We start from the raw sequence: 25,311 nt of genomic DNA on the forward strand, positions 1-25,311 counted from the left end.
TTCGAGATGTGGGCTACCGTCGATTTATAAAACGGCAATAATAAATTCTCAGTCTTATTCTCTATCCCCTTTTTATTGATTCCTAACATCCTGTTTGCTTTTTTGACCGCCTCTGCACACTGCGTGGACATCTTCAGAGAACTATCCATGATGACTACAAGATCTTTTTCCTGACTTCTTGTAGCTAAATTAGCCCCCGTCATATTGTATGTATAGTTGGGGTTATTTTTTCCAATGTGCATGACTTTACATTGATCCACATTAAATTTTATTTGCCATTTTGTTGCCCAATCACTTAGTTTTGTGAGATCTTTTTGAAGTTTGTCACAATCTGCTTTGGTCTTAACTAGCTTGAGAAGTTTAGTATCATCTGCAAACTTTGCCACCTCACTGTTTACTCCTTTCTCCAGGTGATTTATGAATAAATTGAATAGGATTGGACCAAGAACTGACCCTTGGGAAACACCACTAGTTACCCCTCTCCAGTCTGAGAATTTAGCATTAATTCCTACCCTTTGTTCCCTGTCTTTTAACCAGGTCTCAATCTCTGAAAGGCCTTCCCCTTTTATCCCATGACAGCTTAATTTATCTAAGAGCCTTTGATGAGAGACCTTGTCAAAGGCTTCCTGGCAATCTAAGTACTTCTGTCGTTATGTGCCAGCTGTTGGCATTTGTCTGCACACTGGAACCAGTGAGGTATCCCTCCATCCTCCTACTGGCTGCGTTTTACTGGTACTGCATGTGTAATTTCTAGATTGTGTCTAGCCATCCAGCGGTCATGTCGGGGACGCTATAGCTCTGCTTCTCTAGTAGTTACAGCGCTGGAGAGAGAATTGCTGCGTCCGGGCGCGCATGTGGGGGGGGTGTCACCAGTAACGCGCTTTGGAAAGTGTAACATTTGCTTCCACGGACACGCAGCACCTAACCGGTGGGGCGGAGATGAGAGAGAACTGCGGCTCCCCCTTTTCCTGCCTCAAGCTGCCCCTCCTCTCCAGCTGTCCCAGCCACGGGGCAAAGGAAAAAGGTCCTTGCTCCCCTGCCCCGGAGCGTGACAGAGCCCACACCCTATAGCTGGCTAGGCAGCCTGGGCGCGGCCTAAGATAGGTCAGCTTGGCAGGCAGGCTCCGCCCCGCTCCCTGGGCGGGGCTTTCCTCCATAGGGCTGGCTGGGCAGCGCACACGAGACACTACGTCCTCCAGCCACGCAGTGACGTACCAGAGCCGCTCTCGCTACCAGAGCTAGCCCCGTCACCCGGACGTCGAGGTGTTCGTTCCCAGAGCGAGGCTACGTCTGACACGGCGCCGGAACCCGGAAATGGGGGGCGGTGGCTCTCTGTGCGAGCGTGACGGTGGAGGTTAGCGACTGACAGGCAGCGGCAGGGGAGCGCCCGGCCCGGGGCAGGTGTGTGGTGCTGCTGCTGCGTCCGCTGCTGCGCGGCGCCTCTGCGCCTGGCAGGCGGATCCAGTGGGGCGAGGCGAGCGCTTTACGCCTCCCGTGGCTGGAACGTCGCCCGGTGTGGAGGGGCGGGTGAGCCCCACAGCCCGATGGGGCCCGGGACGGGGTTCCGCGGGGTTAGGGACTCTGCTCCTGTTCTGAGGCAGGGGGAATCGGGGACCCTCCGCGGGTCCCGGAGCTGGGGGCAAGGGCGCTCTCGTCCCTACACTGTGGCTGAGGGACTGTTCGGCTGCCTGGGGGTGAGGTGGAGGCCCCCTCCCCCCCTCTGTCCTTGGGGACCGTGCGGCGGTGACCCCAGCTTGTCTCTTGGGGGGAGACAAAGGCTCTCAAACGCACAAGGGACGTGCGGAGCTGGGGATTTGACTTTTAGAGGCAAAACGACCCGCTACCTGAAATCTTTTCGCCAAGCCGCACAGGAAGTATCACACTCCTGTTCTGCCGGAGCGCAAAACTCCCCAGTCCGGATGTCAATAGGAAACTGGAGTATTGAGCACAGAATATGTGATTGGTTGGGCTCAACGTGAATACACCCGTTTCGAGTTCAGCGAGTCTGTCACCCAGCCAACATCAGTATGAAAAGTGCACAGTTAATACGGACAACATTTAATGTTAATAATGCTGGGTTTTGGTTTTAACTTTGTTCTGGCTCTGAAAGGATCCTGCAAAGATCAAAACAAATCTGTTTAAGAATGGTGTCTAGTGTCTCTGAGCATTTCACAAACTATAGGAGCGCATGCTTCAGCTGACTAATAAATAGATATTTCATATATCAGTGCACAGCAATGTTACAGGATAGGCTAGAATGGGAAGAGAATAGGTTTTAATAATTTAGTAAATGCTTAAAGTATGCAAACCCATTAAAAGTAAGTAGAAATTGTATATAGTGTTAGTAAGTGATATGATGATGTGTCCCAAGTGTAATTATTATTAATATTCTTTTACAGATTATGAAAATATTCTGATCAATGTGTTTTAAAAAAATTCAGAACTGCATTAAGGCTTCACCAAAAATCTTTTTGGTTGCTTATGAAGTTTTTGGTATTAAAGCTGCACTATTGAAATGAAGAAAAGGAGAAAGTTCCCTGGAAATCTAAATGAGAAGATACATCTTGGGCATGAGAAGAATATTTCTGATGGGGTTCTTATAGTAGATTCTGACCAAAAAACTGTCTCCAGATCTGCAGAAGTAGCTACTGCAGACCAACTCGAGTGTTCCCAAGAACTTCCTCCATCACCAGAACAAAGAAAACTTTTAAGTTCACTGCAGTATAATAAAAATCTACTTAAATATTTAAATGATGATAGACAGAAACAACCATCTTTTTGTGACTTACTTATAATAGTAGAAGGAAAAGAATTTAGTGCACACAAAGTTGTTGTAGCTGTTGGCAGTAGTTATTTTCACGCTTGTTTGAGCAAAAACCCAAGCACAGATGTTGTCACACTGGATCATGTAACTCATTCTGTTTTTCAACATTTGCTTGAGTTTTTGTACACATCTGAGTTTTTTGTATATAAAAATGAAATCCCTTTAGTGCTGGAAGCAGCTAAATTTTTAGATATTATAGATGCAGTCAAACTGCTTAATAATGAAAATATTTCCGGCATACAATCTGAAGCGGTAACTGAAAACCCAATACCAGCTGAAACTCTCAGTGAATTGACTGGTAAACTATCAAATAGTCACCGGTGCACTTTTTGCAGTCGAAACTTCTGTTACAAGAAATCCTTAGAAAACCACTTGGCTAAAGCTCACAGATCCCTTCCACTGGAAAAGAAACATGGTTTAAAAATGATTGAGAAAGCAGACTTTTCTACCAGAAGATCTACAAGGAACCGTAAATGCCCAGCTAAGTTTGATAACAGTGATAACGAAAGCAGTGATATCTCTGACAGCAACTTGGATAAAGTCCATTCTGAGAGAGACATATCAGTTAAAAATGAACGTGAAGATAGTGGAAGTGACTGCAATGCAGATGAAGAGGGTCAGGAAGAAGAAGAAATATCAGATGAAGAGTCTGATGCTGAAGAGCAAAGTAAAAAAGAACATAATGATACTGAAGTGAGTCCTGAGCCGGTTGATTCAGTAGGAAATATTCCTGAAGGTTTAACTCCAGTAATCATTCAGAGTAGTAGCAAAAAACTATTGCAGTGTCCCAAGTGTGACAAAACATTTGATCGAACAGGTAAGAACAATTAAAGTTTTGTCTCCTTCCTCTTTACCACATGGTGCTACTTTCAGGTGGAAAATAAACTGAATTCTTTTTTACTTTAATGTTTATAGAGAATTAGCGTTTGTTTGCTAAAATTTAGTATGAAGTGTCAGTCCTTATAGATCTTGAAAATCAGAAATTATCATTACTGTAGCACTAAAATTAGGAAGTGAATTAATAAGAGTGCTATTTTTAAAATCCTGCAAATGACAAATCTTTCTCTTCCCCCAATCATGGTCCCAGTTCTTAGTATACAAAAGAGGCTTGAGGATAGAGTGCAGTAACTTATTAGTAGAATGAAAGGTAAATTGTAAGAAATCTGAAACATGGGCTTGACTTTCCACCAAACTGTCCAACTTTAACTGGTTAAGTAAGGTAGCTGACTTTTCTGTTGGAGCTATAATATGTAAAATGCTACATAAGCAATTATTTCTTATGATAGAAACACTGTCTCTCCCCAGCACGTGACTTCCTGATGATGAAAACACTTGAATGTACAGTTGTAATTCATAAGCAAGATAGATGAGATCTGTTTCAAAATGAGCCTGGTGTGCTTGTACAAACATAGTAACTAGTTTTATAAGATGTTTTGACGTATCTGCATGTCCAATAAAGTAACGCTAAACTCGCTTCTAGATTTAAACTGGGTCTGATTGCAATATTAAGTGGTCTTGCCATTAGTAAATTTAAATTTTGTTGAGATCTGAAGGCAGAATTTTTCTTGTGTGGGTCACTAGTAATAGTGGTTACTTAATTGCATTTTTACTTACAAGACGTGATCCATTGAGAGATTTTGTCAAATTAAATTTTATACCACTTGTTGAGGGACATGCTGGCTGAAATTTTAGATGTGGGATAAAATAACTCTGCTTTTACTGAGCCAGGTTAAAGTCTTTTAATCACACATTATGTTCTGGTTTAGGTGTGATAAATGTTCCTCCAGCACTTCAGTCTGTACCCAGAGCTTCCCCACTATCTAAAGCATGAGTCGGCAACCTTTCAGAAGTGGTGTGCCGAGTCTTCATTTATTCACTCTAATTTAAGGTTTTGCATGCCAGTAATACATTTTAACGCTTTTAGAAGGTCTTTTTCTATAAATCTATAATATATAACTAACTAAATTATTGTTGTATGTAAAGTAAATAAGGTTTTTAAAATGTTTAAGAAGCTTCATTCAAAATTAAATTAAAATGCAGAGCCCCCCTGGACCGGTGGCCAGGACCCAGGCAGTGTGAGTGCCACTGAAAATCAGCTCACGTGCTGCCTTTGGCACGTGTGCCATAGGTTGCCTACCCCTTTTCAAAACTGAGAGTCAAATCGTGCCTGCCTCATTCACATAAGCAGTCGTGTTGACCCCATGGATTTGGCTCTGAGTTTTTTCATCTCCCTGGGTATTTTTCATTTCAGCTGGGATAGTTAATGTATTGCTAAGCTTTTGATTATGAGGTGTTGAGCCGCCTCAGCTGATTGCTGAAGTCATGGGAGTTATGAGAGCAGCATCTCATGAGATCAGGCCCTTTTTAAGACCACTATAACACTACCACTGTAAATTTTTATCATCCTGAGATCTGAGTGTTTATAGTCATTATATGGAAAAGAAAAGCTGACTTACGTGTTTAGACATATAGTGAAATGAGCAAGCTTGCTCTGATGGTATTTGAATTTAATCATTAAGGCAGGAAACCATTTTGGTTTCAGACCTTTCTTGTAGCAAAGCATTATTAGCTAGATACTTGATAGCTTTTATATAGTGCTCTTTATCTTCAAAGCACTTACAAGCATTAACTAGTTGATCCTAACAACAACCTGGTAAGTATTATTATCCACATTTTACAGATGGGGAAACTGAGGCAGAGGTGAAATGAGTTGTCCAAGGTCACAGATTATATAATAATAACTATTCAACATTTTTAAAAAAAGGTGAGATCTCTCTTTTAACATAAACTTGTGGAAAATTCTCTCAATTTTATAACAGTAGTTGTGGGTTTTTTTGTTTTGGGGGGTGAGGGGGAATACTGAAAGTCCAGACTACAGAGCCTAATAGTCTGAAGCTTTAGGGTTTTGTTTTGTTTTTTTTTTAAATGAAGTAGTTTGAGTGGTAGCACAAAGTCAATCTTTTTTTTTTTTCTCTTTGCACTTTTGTATGGTAGAGCCACAAAACATTTGTGTTTTAAAAAGGGGCTTGGGGAGTGGAAGGAGGAATAAAAATCTATCTTCCATTGGTCATTTTAATAACCACAATACACTTCTTTCTTTGTTAATAGTGTGTCCAAAAAGTAGTATGTAGATGTTCTGACAGAGAAATAACCCCCTTCCAGGCCAAGGCCCTACTGTTTGATTCCACAGGTGCAGATCCATATTGCAGGATTGGGGTCCAATTTTAGCCAAGTCATGAATGAGAATGAAAATCAGTGTAGAAGGAATGGAGAGATTATTAATTATTGTAGTATTGTTGTAATGGCTTGGGACTCAGTCATGGATGAAGTATGAGGGTCTCTATCTTTCTTAGTCTTTGATTATACCAAAATAAATGGCATGAAGCTCTGTTTTTAAGTTTCCAAACTGTTTCCTATTTTGAAAGAGGTACTTTGTGAACTGGGTTATTTTTAAAAAAAAAATAAATAAAAAAATGCATCTCTCATTAGTCTAAGATAGAGAGTGCTTTACAGAGATCAGTATGTAGGCTAATGTATACAGGATGTGGTAACAGCATACGTGGAGTAAATATAAAACACATTTTTAAAACAGTGAAGATTAAAATATTTTGGGAACCTTTATTTGATTGATGTATATAATCCCTATAAGCTACCCCGTGAAACTCAGTAAAATTGTATGTATGTATGTGGAATATGCCTAGACCTCCGGAGGGTTGGCTGAAAGCATTTAGTGCATATAATATACAAGGACACCCTGAATTGTGTAAGGCCCCGTATTGTTTTAGGCTTCAAAACACTGAGTGGAGATTCTAACAAAAATAGAAATGTACTGAAGATGATAAAGAATGTAAGTTAGTTTGTTTGCCAGTCAGTTTGTGTCTTTAAGCAGACTGTAGCTGATGATTGTTCTATGTTAAACTAAGACTCTATTTTTTAGGGAAGCTCGAGATCCATACCCGTGCGCACACAGGTGAGAAGCCCTTCGAGTGTGATATTTGTCATCAGCGCTATTCCACAAAATCTAATCTGACAGTTCACAGAAAGAAACACAGTAATGAAACAGAATTTCATAAGAAGGAGCACAAATGTCCATATTGTAATAAACTGCATGCAAGCAAAAAGACCCTAGCAAAACATGCAAAGAGGTAAGTATGAGCAGGGTTGTCGTTACACTTCTGCATATTGTATTTTCCAGCCCTAAAGCTGTGGTAGATAAAAACAAAAAAATTGGAAAACTATTTAACTTTTGGTTTCTTTCTAGAATTGTTTTTAAAATTGCACCTCTTTTAACAGGACATAAGAATTAACAGCAGTAAGCCACCTTCCATATGAGGTGGTATAAGGATAAACTAGTCAAAGTTTGTACGGCACTTTGAAAATGGAAAAATTATATAACGTATTAGGGTACTGTGAAAATGATAGTAGAAAGCTACAGTGACACTATAAATTTCAGCTAGCTCAAGAAAGATAATTACAGAGCGCATCAACTTTAATAAGTATCTCCCTTTTTTTAGGTAAGATTGTGAGGTTTTGTTTTGTTTTTTCTGGCAAGGCAAATCTGATAATATCCAGAATCCTCCTGTTTCCCTGATCCCTTTCAGTGTGGTGTTAAGTTGGGCTTGATGCAGGGACAGCACTGGTTTTGGTGGCAATGATATATCCTCCTGGTGAATGAAGAAAATCAAATGTCCATGCAGAATCTTAGATCTATGAGATGCACTTAATTCAGTTAACAGTGAAGTATTTTTATTTCCCTGTAGACCGTGGCAGGGATGTATTCATTTAGTGGCTCTGTTCTTTTTAAGAGGATCTCTAGAGTGGTATAATACAAATGATCTGGCCTATAGACTAGCATGAGGTATTGCAAGATTCCTTAGTCCATTTTTTTTAATATGCTACACTTTCAGGGTTCCAATGTCATCAACCTGCTGATGACAGCTTTGTCAGTTCATTGGATTGGAATGGGTAATGTTTGACTGGCTTTCATGCTTTACAGCCAGATTTGAGGCCTGCATCAGCTTAATCTGGGTGAACTTCAATTTAGATACAAGTGATAATGTTCCCTTTCAAATAAATACAGACTGTTAAGAGGGTGGAATGTAAACTAGGTTTAACATGTATATTAGAGCTGTCCAGGGCCATCTGTGAAATTATATTTCTAGTCTGGTTTGGGGCAGATATAAATATATTTGGAATTATACCTATATTGACCTGATCTTAACTTATGTGGTTTAATGCATGTAACTTCAGAATATGTTGTGTCAAGCAATAAATATTTCATATACAGCATATTTGAACAAAGGCTATGTTTTTAAAAAAAGTTTGTCAAATGTGGAGATAAGTAGACTTGGGAATGACAGGAGAGCTGCACGCTAGTACTGCTTGCTATGCTAACTAGCATGTGTTAATATAAATAACATAGCAGTTAAGAAATTTATAGCTAACCTTACTCATTTTCACTGATTTTTCCTCTTAGGTTTCATCCAGAGAACATACAAGAATTTCTTTCCATTAAAAAGACAAAGAGTGAAGGCTGGAAATGTGATGTAAGCATTAATTTGATTGTACCAAAAAATCAAACAACTTGAGGGGTTTTTTTCTACTGGGTTTTTTTATAATTAGTTTATACAGAAATTGCTTTAATGATTTAATGAGTATTTTATTTTCATTGCATTATTCACCCTCAGATCTCAATAAGCTGTGTAAGCCCTAGTGAAAGTTAATACTTGTGTTGATCAGGTTGATATTATTAAATACTGTGTTTTTAGAGTGTGCATAAGACTCTGTGGCTGTATAGAAAGTACCAGATTTCATTTTACAAAATATGTGGCCATTAAAATTACTAAAGTAGATATCTTTGCATATATTTCACATTAAATAGGAGTTGAGTGTTATGACTAGCACAAAGACAAAAAATAAAGCCAATACTGAGAAACTAGTGAAATACCTTATCTTTAAAAGTGGGAACAAAGAGGACACTGGGAAGTTATAGACCAGTCAGCTTAATTTCTATGCCTGGAAAGATCCTGGAAGGAATTATTAGCACAGTTTGCAAATACCTAGAGGATAATAGGGTCACAAGGAATAGCCCGCATGGATTTATCAAGAGCAAATCATACCAAATGAACTTAATTACCTTCTTTGACATGATTACTGGCCTACTGGATAGGAAAGCTGTAGTCATGATGTATCTGACTTTTAGTAAAGGTTTTGACACTGTTGCAACTGATGTTCTCATACACAAACTAGGGAAATGTGATGTAGTTTAAGTTACTATAAGGTGGATACAAAATTGGTTGAAAGACTTTACTCGGAATAGTTAGCAGTGGTTGTCTGTCAAACTGGGAGAAATATATATCTAGTTGGGTCCCACATGGATCAGTCTTGGGTCTGGTATTATTCAATATTTTCATTAATTACTTGGGCAATGGAGTGGAGAGTGTGCTTATAAGATTTGCACATGACACCAGGCTGGGAGGAGTTGGAAGAATTAAAATTCAAAATGAACTTGAGAAGTTGGAGCATTAAGCATCTACAAGATGCAATTCAATAAAGATAAGTCAAAGTACTGTGTAATAGGAAGGAAAAATCAAATGCACAACTGCAAAATGGGGAATAATTGAATAGGTAGTTAGTGCTGCTGAAAAGGACCTAGAGTTTAGAGTGGATCACAAGTTTAATGAGAGTCAAGAATATGATGCAGTTTCTAAAAAGGCTACTATCTTTCTGGAGAGTCTTAACAGGAGTGTCACATGTAAGACATGGGAGGAAATTGTCCTGCTGTACTTAGCATTGGTGAGGCCTCAGCTGGAATGCTGTGTCCAATTCTGGGCACCATACTTAAAGAAAGATATGGACAAGTTGGAGGGAGCCCAGAGAGAGCAACAAAAGATTTAGAAAACCTGATCTATGAAGAAAGATTTTTTTTAAAATAGACACATTTAGTTTTGAGAAAAGAAGACTGAGGGGGACCAGATACGTATTCGGATATGTTAAAGACTGATATAAAGAGGACAGTGATGGAAATTTCTCCATGTCCATTGAAGGCAAGACAAGTAGCAATGGCAGTACACTTCTGATTTTTTTTATCGTAATCATACACTCCATACGCTAAGGTATATTCTTGGAGGTGTTCCGGCAGGGGAAGACAAAAAAAAGTATCGTAATATGGGCAAAGCTCTCCCCCCACCCCCCCGCATACTTTCTCATTTAGCTGTATGCTGATACCAACTGAACAATAATCAGATACCAATATAGGCTTTTTAGTGCTCTAAAGGTATTGTGCAGACCTCCTAAATCTAGTTTTAGATATAAAGCCATAGATACCTTTTCTAGGTTTCCCCAAGAAATTGGGTATCAGTAAAATAACAATTTAGTATGAAAGCTTTGGCTGTGTGACTTCTCTCCCCTTACCCCCCACACTTTTTTTTAAAAAGAGGCTATAGAAACATTTTAAAAAAAAATACCTGAGTTTGTCTCTAGCTAATGTTTGACCAAGTATTTTGTCATTTTAGATTTGTAAGAAATCTTTTGCTCGAAGACCCCATTTGGAAGAACACATGATTCTTCACACTCAGGATAAACCTTTCAAGTGTACCTATTGTGAAGAGCACTTTAAATCCCGGTTTGCAAGATTGAAGCATCAAGAAAAATTCCATCTTGGTATAAAAACCTCCTTCTGACATGCAAACAGTAGATATGAAGTAAAACAGTCTTCCTCCAATGGGTGCAGAGTTTGATTTTTTTTTCTCCTTTGCTCCTGTTAAATATTTTATTTTATTAGATGTCTTAAGTTTTGAGAGCTTTAAAAAAAAAATAGCTTGATGATAATTTTTGATTTTTTTCATTAAACTGCAATGATATTTTTAAAAAATATGAATCCATATAACTGTACCATGTACCAAATCCAGTGTTGGACTAGCTGACTGGGAAATTCTGGTTATTAAAGGTGTAGGTATGTTAATCACCTACAAAGTACATGTGTTGCCAGTTCACTTTATGATAGGCAGCACTGTTATACAAATAATAGATAATTCTAGGTGGGAGAAATATTCCATGAGTCTGGAAACTTTAATAAAACAAAATCCAAAAATATAAGATTAATATAAACTTCTAAAGATACTCAAATTATTATGAACTGTTCAGTCTCTTGTACATATTTTCTGATACCATAGCAACTGAGATATGAGATCTTAGAGTGATAGCTGTCTTAAGTCTGTATCAGTAAAAACGAGTCCTTGTGGAACCTTAGAGACTAACACATTTATTTGCACATAAGCTTTTGTGGGATATAACCCACTTCATCAGATGCATGGAGAGGAATATACAGTAAGCAGGTATAAATAGACAGTACATGAAAAATATGAGAGTTGCCTTACCAAGTTGGGGGGCGGCTCAGTGCTAATGAGGCCAGTTCAGTTAGGGTGGATGTGGCCCACGTCCAACAGTTTACAAGAAGGAGCGAATATCAATATCCACTTTGATTGAATTGGCCTCATTAGCACTACAAAAAGTAATTTTCCCTTTGTTGATATTCACTTCTTCTTGTCAACTAGAATAGTTTTAGAAGAATCCAGGCAGATTCACATCATGGTTGTATATTATTAGTACTGAATTGTTATGTTTTTTTATGGTAGATGTACATGAGTTCAGAGCATTAGATTACCAAACTTAAATTTAATTGTTGACCCACAAATTGTAAAAAATACTCAAATGCTTATATTTTACATACTGAAAATTTGAGGCATGTTATAATAATTCATTAAACTAGCCTTGTTGTATTGTAGCTTGATTAAGGCATGCATCAGTGACCCAAAATATATATCTGTTTGTGACTTAATGTAATTACTTACAACTAATAACAGTTCTGGTTATTTTCTTTCAGGCCCTTTCCCATGTGATATTTGTGGTCGTCAGTTCAATGACACTAGAAATCTAAAACGCCATATAGAATGTACTCATGGGGGGAAGAGAAAATGGGTGTGTTTTATATGTGGAAAATCAGTCAGAGAAAGGTAAGAAGGAATATCTCAGTCAAGGCATGGCATAACATGAGATTTTAATATAGAAAGTAACTAGCTTCGAGAGTATGAAATCAGTTTAATTTCAGAGGGTTAATAAGCCAGTGTATCAAAGAAGCAGTGTATCTGCCACAAACAACATACGCATTTATGGTATTATTTTAAATATGAGAGTGGAGACCAGAGGTGACTGACTGCAAAACACCAAATATAGAAGACCTATTGAGGAAGTCTGTTGGCTATATTGGAATGTGCTGCATTGTAAAAGAACATCTTTCATTGGCTACATAACTGAAGAGAGATTGAGATTTTTCTGCGATTGGTACATTGCTGAGAGTGATAATGAAAAACAGGAAAAAGAGAAACAATTTCTAGGAGTGGCTGGGGGAAACTTTGAGAAGTTCTGAACTTCCATTACTGCCTCCCTTCAAAATAAAAAAAATAGATTTTAGAAAATTGATTGGAAAAACTCATCTTTTTTCCGCTTCATTTCCTAAATGGATTAAAACTTATTGATTTCTAGCCGTGTGCAATTTGAATATGGGTAATAGCTTCTGCCATTCCAGGAACTATATGCATGGTAAAGATATATAACCATAACAATAATGCCAGATGCTTAACTTTTATTGCAGAACACAAGCATTTTAATATAGCTGGGTCAGTGGATGGCTCCTATAAAAACTATAAATATGTACAAAAGTAGAATTCGTGTACTTCAGGGGTTAATATTTAACTGATTGTATGAGGAAACTGGTGTGAGTGGGTTTTTTGTTCTGTTTAAAATGAAACAGCCTTTTCACATAGCTGTGCAAAGCATCTGAGCTAAACCAGGCTTTTTTTTTTTTTTTTAACTGATTGAAACATCTTACATTAAACCTGATATTAGTTTACCTTTTTACATGAAATTCAAATATATACTTTTCCCTTTTGGAGAAGGTAATTTTTATTACTTTCTTGGTTTGACAGAAATAATCTCTGCTTTTAGTTATTGGGGCTGAGATGTTACACACATCTTAAGATATCACGCATATAGAATTTCTGAGCTTATGTATGTTCCCTATGGACTCGTTTCAAATAGCTGACTGCTCCAACTGAGTGCTGTTGGAAGAGGATTTGGCCCAAGTGGGACTAGTTTTGTTAGTTTATTTTTTTAAGCAGATAAAGCAGTCAAGCAGAACTCAAAGTGGAACATCAGTGCTTCTTAAAATTATAGAACTGACGGGCATGAACGCATTTAAATAAAACATATACAAATATAACATGCCAGTACGTAAGTTACAAAAGCCCAGCATTTTTTTCAATTCCCTGTAACTCATTTTTACCTTCTAACACAAGCAGTTGGTTTAAAAAAAAAACCAAAAACCTACTTTGCATTAAGATGGGTTTATAGATTTTATGTAGTTTGTATATGTGCACAGAAGTAAATATATTTGGAGTTACTGGTTTCAATAGCAAACTTAAAAAATCACAGTACTTCTACTGAAAATATTTTACCTATTACTGATAACATCTAGAATTATTAATTAAAAGAAACTAGAGAATTTTTTTTCTTTCAGACAGCTTATATATTTGACAGCACTCTGTGAGTAGTCAGTTTCACTGTTTCAGTTGTATAGTCAATCATTTCCCTCTGTTGCCTGAGTGGCATCACAAAGTCACAGGAGAAGAATTAGAAAAAGAAAAGAGGAAACTGGCGGGGCTGCATACTTTCACATTAGTGAGTATGTGAATTAGGCTTGCAGTGAGGACTATAATTTTGATTTTTCTCTTTTTGACTTTAAACTACAGATTGCAGTAACTTTTTTGCATTGAATTTTCTTGTCTTCGTATAAGAAGCAAAGAGAGGTTCCAGTGATATACACACACAAATCCAGAACTTTTGGGTGCATGCAGTGAACCAATATCTTAGGATCAGACTGAAAAAGAAGTTGTGCTGGGGAGGGATAAGCCATCATTAAGACACAAATTGTCAATAACTGTGGGGACAATATAGAAAATATTAGCAAAAACCACTTTTTGTATAAACATGCATTCCTTACGTGCTTTGATATAATGTGTCCCTTGAAGAGTATCTTGTTTCCAGAACAAGCCTGTAGAGAGAAGATTAGACATGATGACTGAAATTCAGGAACTTTATTTGTTCGTATTCTACATAATTTAATACAAATACTTGAGTATTTAATCCTCTGTTTACCTAAAGTGATGCATCAGGATTAGAGAACATGATTCCATCTACACTTTAAAGTAATAATAGCGCTGAGTTTCTAAAACATTGCTTGCTTTGTTTGTTTGTGTTTTTGTTTTAACCTAGAACAACTTTGAAAGAACATTTGAGAATTCATAGTGGGGAGAAACCTCATCTTTGTAGTATTTGTGGGCAGAGTTTTCGTCATGGAAGTTCCTATAGGTAATGAAGCAGATTCTAATTCTGTTTAAAGAGATTGTTACCACTTTCTAGATGGTGATAGTTATAGAGAGATCTCTCCCCCCCTTTTTCCCCTCACACACCTTGCAGAATTATGTTGAGAATGTTTGATTTGGGTTTCCAATACGAGTAAACATTTTAAAAAATTGTTTTTTAACTTAAAAGAAATGTGGGGAATTTAGATTTATATTAGTGTGTAAAATCCTTTTTATTTTTAATTATCTAAATTTGGATCTTAAATTACATGACAGAATCCCTTTCACATACTAAACATATCACAGTTTCAATGACGAACTTCAAGAAACAAAATGTTTGCATTGTTCTTTTCCTCAACTTCAGTAGAAATTGTTTTATAGTTGACTTCTTCCAGACCTTATTCAGAGTTTGAATAAGTGCTGTTTGGGGGACGGAAAACCATGGCAAGTAATGTACTGCAGTTTCCATGTTCACATTCGTTAAGGTGAAGCTATAATCTAAAAAGTAATTAAACAGACATCCTGAGTTCTCAGTGACTTCCATATCAAGTTTGCCAAGCCTTACAAGTAAACAAGAAAAATATTACAAGTACTGCAAATTTAATTTGGGATTTGAAAGTAGAGCTGTCATCTTTCTGGCTCATTTAAGAACAGTAGATGATTCTGCAACTGGAGGTTATTTAGTTGTGTGAGCCAGAATGGAATCCAGCTTCATATCCTACAGCTGTACTAGTTCTGCATGCAGATCTGTTGAGGAAGATGCTATTTTTATAATAAACATGTTAAGCTTGAACAGTGACAAATTTCTCTACATATTAATATAGACTTCATCTACGAGTTCACCATAATGACAAAAGATATGAATGTGAAGAATGTGGGAAAACGTTTATTCGGCATGACCATCTAACAAAACACAAAAAAATACACTCAGGTAGGCTATATCTTTGGAAGCTTGATCAAAGTAAGTAAGAGTGAGCAGAAAATTAATTTGGGATGCTTATACTTTCTTTAAGGTTTTAATAAGAGTGGTATTTAAATCTATTACAAATGTTACTTATCACTTTCAGTGTCCTATGGTAGGATTTATTTATCTCTTCAAACATTTGCGAAGTTTAAGAGTAGAATGTTTCCTCTGTGTTAATAGAGAGAGCTGAGGGACAGTCAAAAGATGTAACATTTATTTGTTTAAAAAAGCAAATGTGATAAAAGAGGATTTTTTTGAGTTAAGATTTCTTTTGTATTAGCAGCTGTTTGAAACATTAACACTGTAACACAAACAAAGCTGTCATTCACACAATCTCTGAAGTTTTCATCCTGATCACTTTAATATAGAGTTCAAATATGGGAAAATGACACTTGAACTGTGTGTTTCTAAAGTTCCCCATTGTGGATTGGTAATTAGGAAATCCTGCATATGGGGAAAATCAACTCTGAGCACAATAAAGCAGGAGGAAGAACAGAAGAAAGGGTTTTTAACCACTCCCCTCCTGCTCAGCTATTTTGCATCTTGAGGCAAATGGAAAGAAGAGGATCAGATCTCTAGGGAAAAAGAAATATTGGAACCATTGGGGATTTCTTTCTTCCTCCAGAACATGCTCCTAAGGGAATATAAGATTCCCCAGAGGGTGGAAATTACTTTCCAAAACAGTGTGAAGATCTGAAAGTGATCAAGGACTAAACTTTGTGAGCCCTTGTTTGAATAAAACAGCTTATTTAGTATTTGAAACCCTAACACCCACTATAAAACAAAGAAATCTTTGAAAACTCAGATAGCAAAAAAAAAATCCCCTTTTCTACTCTATTTGCCTTTTTTCCTTTAGAAAGTTACTTACTTTGACTGTCCAAACTCCCTCTGATTATATGAGAAGAAATATTCTGCCACTTTGTGAAAGATCTCAAGATGACTCAAAAGAAACATCAAGACTTTTAAACAACATAAAAGGTAACTATGGAAAATCAGAAAAAGGATTAACATTTGTATATAGCACTAAGTTCTTAAAACTGATTGTTGAACTGGCAGTGCAAGAGATATAAGTCCTACATTTACTCCAAAATTTAGGCTTTTTCAAGGCTCTTGGAGCTTCGATTGTAAAAGGTGGAAATTTCAAGTCTCGTGAAAGAGGGTGAACTTTCAGTCATTCTTTTGCCTCTTACTCCTCTTCTCTCTGTGGTAGTATGGGGTAACGTCCCCCAGCCGTGAAGATTAGCTACCATGTAGGAGGAAGAAGAGATTAGGGAGTGAGGAACCAAAAATGAAGAGATGGGTAAAAACTACGTCTTCCTGGATCAGTCCAAGGTCATGAAGTCACTGCTTTGGGTAGTAGAAAATCCTTTTGAGATACGGAAGAGCTTTTGGTTGTCTGGAGCCTTTGTTCAAAACATGGTTGTACTTTTTTCTGAAACTTGAATTCTTGTTACAACTTAATTTATATTTGTTATTGGTCTCCTTTTAAAGGTGAAAAAGCACATCAGTGTGAAGAGTGTGGAAAGTGTTTTGGCCGTAGAGACCACTTAACTGTCCATTACAAAAGTGTTCATCTAGGAGAGAAAGTGTGGCAAAAGTAGGTATTTTTTTAAAGTTTAAAAATTTAAACATTTCCATATTGTAAATGAAATTGGACAAATTTTCATAAATTCTGATATGTGAAATATTAGTTTTGCCTTTCTCTGTAATTCCATTATGCCAAGGTTCTTAAGTGACCCTAAAGCCAGTGCCAAGATCTGTGTTTTGAAATGGCCATGTAGAAATCATAGCCATCTTGACAATCTAAACAAGACCTTTTTCATACTATAGTTAGGCTGAATAACCTTAAGATTTAAAAGGGATCAAATTTAGTTCTTCTGTCAGTCTAGTTCAGTAGTCTGTGAGCTCTCTCAAAGTCTTTATACTTTTAAGGTGGAAAACCAGAACTAGCTTTCAGGACAAACGCATTGCTTTCAGTATTCATATTTTGAATAATTTACTGTAAATCTTAGCTAACAGAAGTGTATAAAATCAAATACAGGGTTGTTTAGCTTTTATTTTGTCAGTACTTAAATTCACTGCCTCAGTCAGCTTGTTTCATTGTCACTTTTTTCTGCTTGGGAGGAAAGGAACATAAGCCAGTCTTAAGGCTTGTCTTGTAGCATAAGTTGCTGCCAAACTGAAGACCAAGTTTGGATGTTGACCTGAAGAATCCCCATCTGAAACCCAAATGTGTCCTGGAGAGAAGTTTTTTAAATAGATTTTGTCTGAACACAAAGTACTAGACTACTCTTTACAGAGTAGTCTAGAAAAAAATCTAGATGGCCCTCTGATAGGTGGATGCCTAAAGGAATTGCCTGTCCTCTCCAGGTATGTTTTGTATTGTAATATAAATGTAGAGGGAGAAATACAGAAATATGTAACTCTTATGCAGTTTGTGGAATCTTTAAAGGCTATGTACCTATTTGAGACATTGGAAAAACCTGATCTTCTAATGTAAACATGTTTTTTCTTCTTTGCAGATATAAAGCAACATTTCATCAGTGTGAAGTCTGCAAGAAAGTTTTTAAAGGGAAATCAAGTTTGGAAATGCATTTTAGGACACATTCAGGTAAAACTTTATCACTCTGTGTAACTGCCAACTTGGATTGACTGGAGGAGATGATGATAAATTATCACAGGACTGACAGAATCCTTCTAACTCTTCAGGCTTTGATCGTTTAGGGCAGCAGTAGCATGAACTGAGCTCCCTACTGCTTGTTGTATGCCATCCCTTGCTGAGTGTGAATACTTCCCTCTGAATGTAGTAGTCTGTTGTTTTTAGACTTCCCTAGGCAAAGGTGCTTCTGGTTTTGTATGTGTTCTACTGATGCTCATTGTATATTCTTACCAAATTTACTCATACCTTCTACTCAGTCTGGAGATCATGGGAATACTTGATTTAGGTTACAAACTGAAATTAGTATTTGGAACCCAACTACCGGGGAAAGGTTAGTGTCTTAATACACTCAGCTCTGCTTCCTCTGTAAGAAAGTAATTGTTCACTAGAAAGATCTACAGAAAATGCAAAATAGAGGTTCTTTAGCAATATACAATAATGTGAATGTTATTTCTCTTTGTTAGATTTATTGACTGGTCCCCTTTGTGTGCACTTGGCAGAAATCTGAACTAGTTGGATTTGACAAGAATGCTATACGGATATCACTTCAAAATAACTTTTCTGTTTTTACTTAGTGAATTTTATTCTCAGATGCCAAACATTTTTTTCCCCCAGTACAGCTACTTGAGAACCATGTTTATTATATAGTATAGCCCGGGGTAGGCAACCTATGGCACGCTTGCTGAAGGCAGCATGTGAGCTGATTTTCAGTGGCATTCACACTGCCCAGGTCCTGGCCACCAGTCCGGGGGGCCGTGCATTTTAATTTTATTTTAAATGAATCTTCTTAAACATTTTTAACCTTATTTACTCTACATACAATAGTTTAGTTATATATTATAGACTTATAGAAAGAGACCTTCTAAAAACGTTAAAATGTATTACCGGCATGCAAAATCTTAAATAAGAGTGAATAAGTGAAGACTCAGCACACCACTTCTGAAAGGTTGCCAACCCCTGGTATAGCCCCCCATCCCCAACCATATGATTTCTACATAGTGATACTTGACTTCACATTTTATCTATTAATACTGACTCGTTTTCTTCTACAGGTGAGAAACCATACAAATGTCAAATTTGTAGCCAGTCTTTCAGAATTAAGAAGACATTAACAAAACACATGGTTATTCATTCAGATGCTCGACCTTTTAACTGCCAGCACTGCAATGCAACATTTAAACGAAAAGACAAGTTGAAATACCATATTGACCATGTACATGGAACAAAGGCTGCAGAAGAGACAGTAACCACTTCTGAAGAAAAAGTAATTTCCTTGCCAGTACAGTACACCCCTGATGACAAAGTTTTCCAGATTGAGTCTAAACCATACATGGATCAGCCTGAAGTTTACGAAACAGAAGTCAAACCTATGCTACAGAATGTACCAGCAGGAGTATGTGTACCAGTAACACTGGTACCAGTTCAGATGCAGGAACCTCAAGCTGATCTAGTACAACATACCACTACTCTCTCACCCCAGTCTCATGGCATTCTTCCGCCACAGGCACAGCAGCCAGATTATCAACGAACAACGGATTTGGCATTTCTGGAAAAATATACTCTCACTCCCCAGCCTGCAAATATAGTTCATCCTGTCAGACCTGAGCAATTGTTGGATCCTAGAGAGCAATCTTACCTTGGAACTTTACTGGGGCTTGATACAGCTCCAGCTGTACAGAATATGTCAAACAATGAACATTCATGATTGGACCCATAACATTCCACCAAACTTCCTAAGCCATTAGCCACCAGAAGACTAATATGGATACTAAGTTAGTTTATTTGGACTTCTAGTATTCTGAACAGTTTTGTTGAGTGCGAGGAAAAAATAGATTTGTTTGCGTATATGAACATTAAGACACATTTTGATGTATATTTATAGTTTCTTGTGGTTTTAAAGGCTTTTAAAAATCTTATAGGTCTTTTGAAAACAGGTTCTCATATCTTTTAAGGATACCAGCTGCAGCAAACTTTAATCCCATACCTGGCCATTAATAAAAACAATTGTTCACCTGTCTACATCTTACTTTCCAAATAAACCTTTCTGTGGATAATGGAAAATATACTAGAAGGGTTATGGCCAATTCATTAGGGTCATGATTGAAAAAGAACATGAAACTAAACCTCTTAATGATCCCTCACCTTAAGCTAAAATTTAACTGTATCCTAGACAAACCTGGTTACATGTTTTTTTACTGTAATTCATATCTGAATAGTGTAATTATGAATCTGAGACTATAAACTATACTTGTGCTCTTTAACATTGGTTCAGTCTTCTAGAACGTTTCCAACATTTGGGCCTTGAAAGGTTTAGAGACGTGTTGATAATACACTGAAACCCTTGGGCAGTAATAAAAGATTGGAATAGTTCATCCTTGTTCATGAGCACAGAATCAAACCAAGCTGAAGCCCTCACTGGTGTGGCCATTTCTACTTTACTGCTGTGTAAAAGTAATTTGAAAAGTAATTTGCATAAGTTTTATTAAAAGATTAATGAAATCAGCAATTATAAATCTTGGATTGGCTTCTGGAAAAGAGAGTGAAAGGAAATCCATTTGTTTTTTCACCTTACTTGATATACGTCGTATATAGGTGACAAATAATTAGGAAGAGGAAGGATGATTAGAACATGTAAGGGCTTTAACTATTCTTTTACTGTTTTCTTATTGTTTTTTCTAGTGTAGAACCATATCAAATCCACTATCTAGAACAATTTAAATGATTAAATCCCTGAAATTCTCTTCTGAGTGGAGCACTGCAAATCCATGGATATCTGCAGATCATTTTTGTGGATTGTGGGTCAGATGCGCGTACAAACTTTGTATCCGTGCAGGCTCTATTTCTAACCTCATTACCGAAATAATAGTTTCCTTATTTTAGACTCAGTCAATCTTGTGCCAAAGGAAATGCATAGAATCATACTGGTCTCTCAGTTATGTCTCATTAGGGATTACATTTTAGACTAAACTTTCTCTACTTCCCATAAAAATCTGGTTTTCTCACTTTTATTATTATTGTAAATTATTTATATCCAACTTCTAAATTATGAAACGAAGTTCATTTGCCATGGTGAGTTATTGTTAAACTTCTGCATTTGGTAGGAGTATAAATAGTTTCTGAAAAAATGTCAGTATCCTACTTCTACAAACTCTTAATGGCCCTGTCTTGTAAAATGCTAATCACTTTCTGTGAGGTGTTTGAGTGCTTTTCAGGATTGGGGCCAGAGATGGGTGTTTGGTCACGTGTAGAGGCTTTTCAACCTCACTGATTCTCATCTAAGTGCACCAAAGATTTCTATTAGCTGTTGAATAGTACTAGCATGCATAGAATTTAAATGTATCATTATTTAAATAATGACTTGTCCAAAGAAGCACAATAGAAGTCCTAGACTTACAGATCTTTAAAATTCAGTTCCTATAGTAGGACTAAGTGTATGTTTAACTTTTGTGTTTATATGTACAAAGCAAGATGAGATAAATACTCTGGGAATGCTCATACTGAGATTCTGTATGTATGTCAGGTAAAAAGATGAGTACTAATTAACATAAAACAAGATTCAGCCCACTGAATGCCATCTTCTAAAAAGACACTGTCAAGTACTGTGCTTCCTGCTTGTTCTGTGCCCCCCCCAAAAGACCACCATACTTGCATTTCAGTGCACAAAAATACTATTTAATATGTATCTTTCAAGTTGACAAGCACAGGAGTTTTTACCCCTCCGTACACCCATACTGTTTGTGAAACACAAACCAATGTGGTTTCCAAAGGTTATGCTCATACCATCAAAGATAAACTGACAACAATGCTGTCAGCACAGTTCTGAGACTGACATTCTAACTTTGCATTCTTTACTGACTCTTCCTCTGAAATGAGTGTGGAGAGATTACAGTTAAACAGTGGCGTAAAAATATTGGTAAGGTTTTTTTGTTTTGTTTTTAAATCCAATCAGTCTGGAATACACTTCACATTATTTAAATGTTGAGATTGAATTTTGGGCATATATTAATGTTCTGTTGAGGTCTTTCATGATTGTGCCTATTTATCCATTGACTGGTCACTGTAGTTGATTTATTAAAGCCGTTATTTTCAAAAGTGCCTAGTGACTTTGGATGCTCAACTGGAGACATTTTAAAGGTGTTTACGTTGGGTACCCCATATCACTATGCTTTCTTAAAAATGTTGGCCTAATAGTTAATCAGTGCAGCTTTACAGTTAACCAACCTGCTGGTCAGGCTCAATTGTTGCTTGAAGGGAAAAAATAGTTCATGTAGGAAAACTTACACAGAAATGCTAAATTATTAAACAGTTTTTTTCATGTGCTGGGTTTTGATTCTCATGGCCTTATGGGTATAGTGAATTTGCATGTGAGTCAAGTAAATCACGATGGACTGGTTCACCTCTACCTTGATATAACGCTGTCCTTGGGAGCCAAAAAAATCTTACCACACTATAGGTAAAACTGTTATATTGAACTTGCTTTGATCCACTGGATTGCGCAGCCCATGCCACCCCGCCACCCCCCCGCCCCCGAGCACTGCTTTACCACGTTATATCCAAATTCGCGTTATCGGGTGGCGTTATATCGAGGCAGTGTTGCACTTCATTCTATAAGCATGAACAGATGATCTTCAACCTGAGAGACCTATTTCTGAATAAAATGGTTTGGATTGGGAGAAAAATATGAACTATCTTGACTGTACAGGTCAGAGCTTCTTGGCCATCGTACTTTCATCTCAATAAACACGTATCTATACCTATATAACTAGAGCATATTCTATAAGCATTGAGAGAGTGAGTGTTTTTTACAATAAAGACTGCTTTAATCTTGTAGCATTGACTCAGCTCACCACTTAGACTCGCTTCGTCATTCAGCTTTCTCTTTAAAATGTCACTTTCTGATCAGTGCCAAATATTTAAAAGTTTTTTTTTCCTCCCACAAAAACAGCTTTAGAAAGATAAGTGGAATCTTCATTTGTGCTCTTCTATCTAAAAGGGTCTCTGTGAAATTTTCTTGAATCTTAAAAAGGAGTACTTATGGCACCTTAGACTAACAAATTTATTTCAGCATAAGCTTTCGTGGGCTACAGCTCACTTCTTCGGATGCTCCTCTGTAGTTTTGCAAAAAAAATACTGCATTTATGTTCTGTTTACATATTGCACATACATTTAAAAAAACTTTGATTTTTTTTCCCTTGTATTTACCGGGTTACTGGTTATTCCAGGATATCATTTCTTTGAATGAGTTATATTTTTTTTTTTAAAGAGATTCTTCCTGAGCATTGCTACTTTTTCTACAGTAGTATCGTTTTCCAAGGCTGTCCTTATTCTGAACAACGGCAGTGGTAGTAGTAGTGATAGTGGTATAGGTTGGCTTATATTGTGGTATACCTTGAAGATAAAATATTTTACATTTAATTTGCATATTTTTAAAGATGAATCATGTCTCAAATACCCCTCAGAAATTAAAGTCTTAAAGTGTAAAGACAACTGATATACTGTAGTGAACAATCCTGGTGAGAAACATACTGGGAACAGAATTTTCTGGGAACAGGTCACTTGTTCCAATATCCAAAAACATAATGCTTCAGAGCAAGTCAATAACCTCTTCATAATGTGCTTGACCAGGTGTAAAATGCATTATGATGTAGACAGAGAATGAATTACCCTTTTTTTTCCCCCCTTTTCTTTTTTGTGTGTGTGGTTTTTTTTTTTTTAAGGTGTAGCTTTCACGTAAAGCAGACATAAACTGCGAGAATATAGTTGCAGATTAGAGCTTTTTTCCTTCTTGGAGTGGGGATGGGGAATCCATTCGTGGATATCTGCATAAAAATAACAAAAGCAATTCAAGATCAATTTCCATAAATTGATCTCACATGAATAATAACGTCAGGCTTCTGGAATGGATATGGTGCGTGTGTGTGTGTGTGTGTATCCTTATGATTTCTGTCATCTTTAACCTTGCTTATAAGATCAGGAGTATTTAGGACATGTCGTCATGGGCCTTTTCTTTAACAAGCTAACATGCATAAGTATTGATTGAATGTTACTGCTGAAAAAAGGGGCAGACACTTTGATAAAACCCATAACTGTCCTGTCTCTATTTTATGATTATTCTGGTGCATTAAAGGTAACAATATTTTCAAATTGTTTGAAGTCTCCCATAACAAAGCATTTTGTTCATTTTAAAATGTTAAACGTTTTATATAAAAAAGCAAAATAAAAATAATTTGGTAATATTTTGCCACTGTTATATGAAATATTGTGCTTTTTAGTGTGGTCTGTAATAGGTTGATATTTTAGGTGGAAGTCTTTAAGTTCAATTGTCCTTTTTTAAGGGAAAAATCATTCTGCTATAAGGCATTGTAACTAGAATAACTCAGTCCTGTTTGTAATTGTTTGATATTAAAAAATTTAAAGTTCATTTGTCCTAATGTTGCTTGCATTTCAACATTTCTTGCAGGAGTGGTTGTGTAGGGGCAGGATTTTATAACTGTACTATGAGAATTAAAGTATGATTTGATTATATCCTGTCAGCCACCCTTTTTGAATAGCAGAAAGGAGTGAACAGACCAGAACAATCCTTATGACTGATTATGGTCACCCTTTTGTTGTAGGATAAGTTATGTCTACTATGGTTTCCCATATGCATTACAAAATTGGGCTCTCTTTAGTTCTTTGTTTTAAGGTTTAGATAGTAAGAGACAGAATTCTGTATTGTATCTATGTTAAGTAGATTAGGGGAACACTGAAGGCCTGGGTCTCAATGTAAATTGTCTTGGTTATTGGTTGTAAAACTTTAGCAAGGTTTAATTTGCAATGCCTTTTTGCTCAATATAGACTAACACTGTATTCTCAAAGCTCTGTTTGAATGAGGAATGTATGCATCAGAAAAAAATGAGTGAAGGCTATTGTTATAGCCAAATGGCCAAGGAAGGAGTGAAGAGACTTAACCATCAACACGCATCCATAATGAAGAGAGGGCAGATTGACAACCCTAAGGTGAAGGCTGGCACCCCTAAGGACAGTTGATTAAATCTAAACAGGACAGGATGACCCTCTCGGAGGTGTACTGGAATGTTAATATCAAAAAATACACCAATTAAGAAGCAAAGAGTCCTGTGGCATAAGCTTTAGTGGGTAAATACCCACTTCGTCAGATGCACATGCGTCTGACAAAGTGGGTATTCACCCATGAAAGCTTATGCTCCAGTACGTCTGTTAGTCTATACGGTGCCATACGCCTCTGTCACTTTTTACAGGTCCAGACTAACACGGCTACCCCTCTGATACTTGACACCAATGAGAAATAACCCAGTCACAAACTGACACAGCAAAATCCATAGACTTCAACAGAAAAAAAACCCCTATGAAAAACAGTGTGCTCTGCCATGGGGCTTTGGGTTCGTCTTGCCACTCTCCAGAAGCATCGGATCACGACTGCCAG

General features: G+C 37.1%; 1 protein-coding gene across 1 annotated transcript; it reads left to right on the forward strand.

Moving 5' to 3' along the window:
* The first annotated feature begins 1,147 nt into the window (after positions 1 to 1,147).
* ZBTB41 (zinc finger and BTB domain containing 41) lies at positions 1,148 to 24,298 on the forward strand. Its single transcript, XM_032770893.2, has 11 exons — positions 1,148 to 1,401; positions 2,400 to 3,641; positions 6,762 to 6,969; positions 8,301 to 8,370; positions 10,339 to 10,486; positions 11,709 to 11,838; positions 14,156 to 14,251; positions 15,069 to 15,175; positions 16,700 to 16,805; positions 17,731 to 17,819; positions 18,920 to 24,298. The coding sequence occupies exons 2-11, from the start codon at positions 2,516 to 2,518 to the stop codon at positions 19,570 to 19,572; spliced, it is 2,733 nt and encodes a 910-aa protein (XP_032626784.1). The 5' UTR covers positions 1,148 to 1,401; positions 2,400 to 2,515; the 3' UTR covers positions 19,573 to 24,298.
* The last annotated feature ends 1,013 nt before the right edge of the window (positions 24,299 to 25,311 follow it).

This window comes from Chelonoidis abingdonii, chromosome 7 (assembly GCF_003597395.2).
Source record: "Chelonoidis abingdonii isolate Lonesome George chromosome 7, CheloAbing_2.0, whole genome shotgun sequence".
Lineage (NCBI taxonomy): Eukaryota > Metazoa > Chordata > Testudines > Testudinidae > Chelonoidis > Chelonoidis abingdonii.

Bases quoted from the DNA above. Each gene is read 5' to 3' on its own strand.
- ZBTB41 (XM_032770893.2), top strand. From the start codon at position 2,516: ATGAAGAAAAGGAGAAAGTTCCCTGGAAATCTAAATGAGAAGATACAT. The intron at 10,487-11,708 runs GTATAAAAACCT...ATTTTCTTTCAG, and splicing joins TCAAGAAAAATTCCATCTTG to GCCCTTTCCCATGTGATATT. The intron at 14,252-15,068 runs GTAATGAAGCAG...ATATTAATATAG, and splicing joins CGTCATGGAAGTTCCTATAG to ACTTCATCTACGAGTTCACC.